This window comes from Anomaloglossus baeobatrachus, chromosome 5 (assembly GCF_048569485.1).
Source record: "Anomaloglossus baeobatrachus isolate aAnoBae1 chromosome 5, aAnoBae1.hap1, whole genome shotgun sequence".
Taxonomy (NCBI): Eukaryota; Metazoa; Chordata; class Amphibia; order Anura; family Aromobatidae; genus Anomaloglossus; species Anomaloglossus baeobatrachus.
This window is the reverse complement of record NC_134357.1, coordinates 307,881,835-307,889,802: the sequence shown is the minus strand read 5'-3', so window position 1 is coordinate 307,889,802 and position 7,968 is coordinate 307,881,835. Positions and strand designations below refer to the sequence as shown.

At 40.9% G+C, this 7,968-nt stretch overlaps 1 protein-coding gene across 1 annotated transcript; it reads left to right on the top strand.

Moving 5' to 3' along the window:
- Positions 1–3,292: 3,292 nt before the first annotated feature.
- LOC142312752 (ATP-dependent DNA helicase PIF1-like) lies at positions 3,293–5,033 on the top strand. The gene is made up of 2 exons (XM_075351740.1): positions 3,293–3,459; positions 3,662–5,033. The coding sequence occupies exons 1-2, from the start codon at positions 3,293–3,295 to the stop codon at positions 5,031–5,033; spliced, it is 1,539 nt and encodes a 512-aa protein (XP_075207855.1).
- The last annotated feature ends 2,935 nt before the right edge of the window (positions 5,034–7,968 follow it).

Sequence of the window (7,968 nt, the reverse complement as noted above, 5' to 3'; positions counted from 1 at the left end):
CAACATGTATAAAAAGTATCATGTGATCAAAATACTCATTTGCCTAAAAATTCTGCACACAGTGTAGTTGCTGACAAGAAAACATATGTCATACGGATGGCTTTACGTGTGCTAGGCGAGAAAATACTGCACCGGCATGACATAGAATACTAAACAAATTTCACTTGTCCGACTTTTCTGGATGAAAATTGGACCAATTTTTTATACGTAGATCTGTGAGAGCCCTGAGCCTCTGTCTGCTTTGATAATGTTGCCTTGCAGTGGAATGATTGCTAGGCTTCAGAACTGAACCACCCTCCATTGCTAATTAGAGATGAGCGGACCCGTGGAAGTTCAGTTCAGCGGGTTCCACCGGACTTTAGATAAAGTTCTGTTCAGGACCCAGACTTCACCTGAGCCAATGAACTTTCTGAAGAGAGGGAAGCAAGGCTTGCAGATATGAAAACAAGAGCAGCTTCCTCAAGGGCCAATAAACTTTCTGAAGAGAGGGAAGCAAGGCTTGCAGAAAAGAAAACAAGAGCTGCTTCCTCAAGGGCCAATGAACTTTCTGAGGAGAGGGAAGCGAGGCTTGCAGATATGAAAACAAGAACTGCTTCCTGAAGAGCCAATGAGTCATCTCAGCAGAGAGAAGGTCGACTTGCCACTAAGAGAATTGCTATTTCTTCCAACAGGGCACAGGAATGGTTGGAGAAGTGAAACATGCTGCCTTTTGTAACCAGTCAGACATAAACTATCAGGATCATCCTAAAGTTCAGATAGGAAAAATGGATGTGGTCTGCATGTACTGCAGTGTCCTGAAATGGAAAGATGAACCGCCGAGTTTATGCTGTGCAAATGGCAAGATAAAACTTCCACCTCTCCTGTCACCACCAGATCCCCTAAAGTCTCTGATGACAGGTACTAGTACAATATCAAAGCATTTCTTGGACAACATTAGGAAATACAACTCCTGCTTCCAAATGACATCATTTGGTGCAACAAAAGAAATATTTACAACAGGATTTATGCCGACATTTAGGGCTACTTTGCACACACAGATAAATCTTTGGTAGATCTGTGGTTGCAGTGAAATTGTGGACATATTATTCCATTTGTACACAGCCACAAACCTGGCACTGATTGTCCACAATTTCACTGCAACCACAGATCTGCCACAGATTTATCTCTGTGTGCAAAGTACCCCTTAAAGTTCAAGGACAGGTTTACTACTCAATTGGGTCACTGCTTCCATTACAAGGAGAAGAACCTCAATTTCTTCAACTCTTCTTCATGGGAAATGCAGAAGCAGAGGCTCAGCGGAGATTCTCTTTAATTCCTAACACACGCCTTGATATTGTCACTATTTTTTTCAGTAGTTCCTTCACTCAAACAATCCATATGTTCAACTTTTCAAGACTGCACTTGAATACATGCCAAATGACGATTACAAGGTTGTCATTCAAGCTGACAAAACACCATAAGGTGAACATCAGCGACGTTTCCATGCTCCCACATTTGATGAGGTAGCCATCTTGATTATAGGTAATGATTTTCAAAGCCGTGACATTGTGCTTCAGAAAAGGAACAATGGTTTACAACGAGTAGCAGAAAGTCACAGGTCCTGTAATGCTCTGCAATTTCCAATCATCTTTTGGCAGGGACAGGATGGCTATCACTTTGGAATACCTCAGACAGATCCTACAACAGGCAACCCTTCAGGAAAAAAAGTGTCTGCCATGGACTTCTATGCATATAGGATCATGACAAGATTTGCAGAGGAAAATCACATCTTGAAATGCAGACACCTCTTCCACCAATTTATTGTTGACATGTATGCAAAGGTTGAGAGTGAACGTCTTTTATATATCCGACTAAATCAAAAGAAGCTAAGGGCAGAGGAATATATTCACCTTAGAGATGCTGTTGCAAATGATGCTGATCCAAAAGAGTTGGGGAAAATGGTTATTCTTCCATCAACTGTCACTGGAAGCCCACGAAACATGCATACACAGGATGCAATGACTTATGTGAGAAAGTATGGCCGTCCAGATCTTATCATCACATTTACTTGCAATCCTGCCTAGGAGGAAATTGGGGGGCACTTGTTGCCGGGCCAAAAAACAGTGAATCGCCATGACCTTATTGCTTGGGTTTTCAAACAGAAACTTTCAAAAATGATTAATCTCATCACAAAATCACATATTTATGGTGAGACGCAGTGCTGGATGTATTCAGTTGAATGGCAAAAAAGATGCCTTCCTCACGCCCACATCTTGATCTGGCTGAAACAAAAAATACAGCCTACCGAAATTGACAATATCATCAGTGCCGAATTGCCAGACCCTCAGATTGACCCATTGCTGTTTGACACCATCACAAAAAACATGATCCATGGTACGTGTGGGAGTCTCAACAAAAATTCTTCCTGTATGATTGATGGCAGGTGTTCAAAGCATTACCCATGATCCCTGGTCCAAGAAACCCAAACAGGACAAGATGGATATCCAGTCTACCGAAGAAGAAAGCCAGGGGATGGTGGTTTCATAGCAAAGCTCAAAATGCGTGTTGGATCATCACTCCAAGAGATAAAAATTGACAACAGATGGGTAGTGCCTTACAACCCTTTGCTCTCAAAAATCTTCCAGGCCCACATAAATGTCGAATCTTGCAACTCTGTGAAATCAGTCAAGTATATCTGCAAATATGTCCACAAAGGAAGTGATCAAGCAGTTTTTAAACTCCAGAAAAATTGACCTATTATTGATGAAGTGGAGGCATTCCAGATGGGCAGGTACATAAGCAGCAGCAATGAAGCTGTTTGGAGAATACTAGGATTACTAGGATTCTCCATTCATGAGCGCTACCCACCAGTTGTGCATATGAATGTGCACTTGGAAAATAGACAGAGAATTTACTTTAACCCAGCAAACTTGCAGCAGCAGCTCCTAACACCACCTAACGTCACCCTCTTGGCATTTTTTGAGCTATGTCAACAAGACCCTTTTGCAAAAACAATTCTCTACTGTGATTTACCAAAGTACTACACTTGGAATGCCTCCAGAAAAACACTGGAACGGAGGAAACGGGGGCTTGATATTGAAGGCTATCCAGGGGTGAAAGCAACCGATACTCTTGGTCGTGTCTATACTGTTCATCCATCAAATCCAGAGTGCTTCTACCTGCGCATGTTACTTCATGTTGTCAAAGGCCCTACAGCATTTTCTGACCTAAAGACTGTCGAAGGACATGTGTGTGAAACATTCAGGGATGCTTGCAAAGAAAAGGACTTCTGGAAAATGATGGACACTGGGACATGACCCTCAGTGAAGCAGCAACCACACAAACCCCAAAGCGACTAAGACACCTCTTTGCTATTATTCTAACAACCTGTAGCATTTCAAATCCTCTTGAGATTCGGACAAAGTACAAAACTGATCTCAGTGAGGACATCCTCATGCAGATTAGAAGGGAAAATCCTCAGTAACTCATCAACTTCACTGAGGAAATGTTCAATGAAACTTTAATGCTCCTTGAAGATCAGTGCATAGCAATGTCAGGAAAAGCCTTACAGTTGCTTGGTTTGCCTGCTCCAATAAGAAATCCTGAAGGCACCCAAATGTGTAGGGAGATTTTCATAGAAACAAACTACAATATTGATGAACTGACAGCATTTGTGTCTCAGAACGAGCCAATATTGGTATCAAAGGGACGCCTATAACTACATTTTAAGTTTAAGTGAAACCAACAAAGGTTGCATTGTCTTCCTTGATGCTCCAGGAGGAATAGGAAAGACATTTGTAATCAACTTGCTCCTGACAAAATTTCGACAACAAAATAAGATTGCACTTGCAGTAGCATCTTCTGGAATTACTGCTACGCTTTTAAAAGGTGGCAGGACAGCACATTCGACATTCAAACTACCACTTAACCTGTCTCACAGTGACAGCCCCGTGTGTAATATTGCCAAGGGATCAGGACTGGCCAAATTGCTTCAAAAATGCAGTGCCATCATTTGGGATGAATGCACCATGTCACACAAAAAGGCTCTGGAAGCAGTGGACAGACTGTTGCAAGATCTGCGTAGCAACAAATATATCATGGGAGGAGTAGTTGTTGTTTTGGCAGGTGACTTCCGCCAAACATTACCTGTTATTCCAAGATCAACCCCTGCAGACAAACTCAATGCCTGTCTCAAAGCATCATACCTTTGGAAAAAAGTAAAGAAAATGTCACTGAACACAAACATGAGGGTATACATAACAGGTGATGTTTCTGCTGGACTGTTTTCGAACCAGCTGTTGACTATTGGAGATGGCAAAGCACCCGTAAACTCAACCACTGGACAGATCACCTTCCCAAGCAACTTTTGTTGCATTGTCACTTCCATTGAGGAGTTGAAAGCAAAGGTTTTCCCAAACATCCAACTCCACTTCAAAAATTCTGGCTGGCTGTGTGAAAGAGCTATTTTAGCTCCCAAAAATGACAGCGTCAAGAAGCTCAATCTTCAAATTCTAAATCTCCTTCCAGGTGTGTGCACAACCTACAAGTCAGTGGATACAGTCATAGACCCTGCTCAAGCATTATTTTATCCAACTGAGTTCCTCAATTCCTTGGAGCCACAAGGACTTCCTCCTCACAACCTCTTTCTAAAACCTGGAGCACCTATTCTGCTATTGAGAAATTTGGATCCACCAAAGCTGTGTAATGGAACAAGACTCTTGATTAAGAACCTGTTTCCACATGTAATTGAGGCAAACATTTTGACAGGATGTGCCACAGGAGAAGATGTTTTCATTCCAACAATTCCTTTTATTCCATCTGATTTGCCTTTTGATTTTAAACGCCTCCAGTTTCCTGTTCGACTGGCATTTGCTATGTCCATCAACAAGGCTCAGGGACAGTCTTTGAAAGTAGTTGGAATTGATTTACAATCTACATGTTTTTCTCATGGTCAACTTTATGTGGCATGTTCAATAGTTGAAGTGAATAGCTGGATCCAAGAGGAGCAAAAAAAGGGTCTGAATAAACAAAAAGACATAAAACATAACTTTTAATGGATTGCTGTTAAAAATGAGCCAGAGGCTCACAAAGGGTGAGTAAAAACAGTAAAAGCAATGATATTTATCATGCTATACAAAGGGCATAAATCATGGCCCAAGTTAAACCACCATTCACAAATCAGTATAGCAGTGGTATCCTCAAACCTCCATCGAGAAACCACCCAATGATAATACTAAGATGGTGATAGACAAAAAGAAGACACACTCCCCCTGAGCACCCCTCGTACAGGGGCCAAAGAGATATGACACGCATACATCCGCGTGTCAGGATACAAATTCAAAAGCGGCACTTTTAAATTTGTATCCTGACACGCGGATGTATGCGTTTCACTGGGCATGACAATACTGCAAGATAGGAGGCAAATACACAGTACCCAGTAACCTTCACCTGAACTCCCCTGATGATTGTTCCCCATGAAACGCATTGGGAGTGAGTGTTTCTTCACTGTATGGAGGTGATTCCTCTGTGGCATTCCTGTGGGATTTGAAGAGCTGGTTAACAGCTCCCCCAGAAGCCTTGATGTACTTCTAGACGCCAATTATATCTTCACAAGATTGGGTAAGATTGTTCCCTTAGGGGATCTAATTACGCTACGATACCCTGATCTATTTTATATGGTCAGCATATTGATCGTTCCCTTAGGGGATTTAATTACGCTACAACACTCTGACTTATATTGCCAGCATATATAGGACAGACTTTATCTCCTTTTTTCTTCTTTGGCCCCTGTACGAGGGGTGCTCAGGGGGAGTGTGTCTTCTTTTTGTCTATCACCATCTTAGTATTATCATTGGGTGGTTTCTCGATGGAGGTTTGAGGATACCACTGCTATACTGATTTGTGAATGGTGGTTTGACTTGGGCCATGATTTATGCCGTTTGTATAGCATGATAAATATCATTGCTTTTACTGTTTTTACTCACCCTTTGTGAGCCTCTGGCTCATTTTTAACAGCAATCCATTAAAAGTTATGTTTTAGGTCTTTTTGTTTATTCAGACCCTTTTTTGCTCCTCTTGGATCCAGCTATTCACTTCGGTTGATACTATGGATCCCCCCGGTATATTGCTACTTGAATACTGTTCAAGAGTTGGAACAGCCAAAAATCTATTCATCTTTGCACCTGAAGGAAGAACTAAGAATGTCGTCTATCAAAAGGCTCTCGAATAAGTAGTAGAAGATTACTTCACATTACTTGGCCACTTAAATAAATAATTTAATAATTACATTTCTATCTATTTGTTTTGTGGTTTTTGTGTGCAGAATACATTTTTGTTAATACATTCTATTTTGTTAACAGCAGTTATTAACCCAGGCAGGGAAAGAGATTGAGACAGACGGAGAAAGAGACAGAGACAGTCAGAGACAGACAGGGAAAGAGACAGACAAAGAGATAGAGAGAGACACAGATATATACAGAGGGGGAGACAGACATTATAATTATATTTCTATCTATTAGTTTTGTGTTTTTTGTGTGCAGAATACATCTTTGTTAATACATTCTATTTTGTTAACAGCAGTTATTAACCCGGGCGAAGCCGGGTAGTACAGCTAGTTAATAAATAAACATGGTGTCCTTTATGTTGTTCATGCCTCTTGGGTATTTTGTGTCAAGTTTAATTATCCAATATGACTCCCGTATGTATAATTTGTAGTAGTAGAATGATGTGTTTTACCAAAAAGATCTATCTTGGTCTCATATGTCTGCAAGACGCTTTCCCAGTAGGATTTTGGCTTACTCACATACATTTTGGCAAACTGCAGTGTAGCTTTTTTATGTCTCTGTGTCAGCAGTAGAGTCCTCCTGGGTCTCATGCCATAGCGTTTCATTTCATTCAAAAGTGGATGGATAGTTCGCCCGGATACTGATGCACCCTTAGCCTGCAGGTCAGTTTGAATATCTTTGGAACTTAATTTGGGCTGCTTATCCACCAAATGGACTATTGAGGGAAAAATTTTCAGCAATTTTTCTCTGCCGACCATGTCTATGGAGATTAGCTACAGTGTCATGGGTTGTACATTTTTTACACACCGTGGACAAAAAAACATCAAGATCTCTGTAGATGGACTTGTGACCTTGAGATTGTTGATATTTTTCCACAATTTTTAAGTCTTGAGACGGTTCTCTTCTCCTCTTTCTGTTTTCTATGCTTAGTGTGGCACACAAACACAATACAAAGATTGAGTCAACTTATCCCCTTTTTATCTGGTTTCAGGTGTGATTTTCATATTACTCACACGTGCTACTTGCTACAAGTGTTTGAACGAACATCACATTCTTGAACCAAAGTTGTTTACCACAATTTTATCCTGTCCATTTTTGGGGATTTGTGTGAAATTATGTCTGCAAAGCACATAATGAAGTACGATACAGTATATAGGTATAGACAATAAATTACGATTCATAAAATCAAAGGGAAGTATCCCTCCCAACTAACACAAATTAACACACTATTATGGGTGCTGGTAAGAAGTGTCATCATTTAGAATAATGATGGCAACCTAGACATTTAGGTAAACAATAGAAATTGATAAATTTGTTCGAGTTCTACTTGAATTTTACAAAAGTTCATATTCTCTAAGTCCATACTCTCCAAAATACCAAGTCTTTGCAGTTCGGTTTGCACAAATTCAGCAATCCAGCTGGTTACAATTTTACTGCAGTGTAGAGGGCCAACAAAAGATGAAAAAATAAATAAATAAAACTACCGTATTTTTCGGATTATAAGATACACTTTTCCTCCCAAAAATTTGGGAGGAAAATGAGGGGTGCATTTAAAATCCGAATATAGCTTACTGGGAGGGGGAGAAGTGGCGGTGGGGCTGTCTGTGCGGCTCTTTGTGCGTGCAGCCTGGTGTTTGTCTGTGCGGGTGGCCAGATACCTGTGGGTGCATGCGACCGGCTGTCTCTCTGTGGGGGTGGGTGGGTG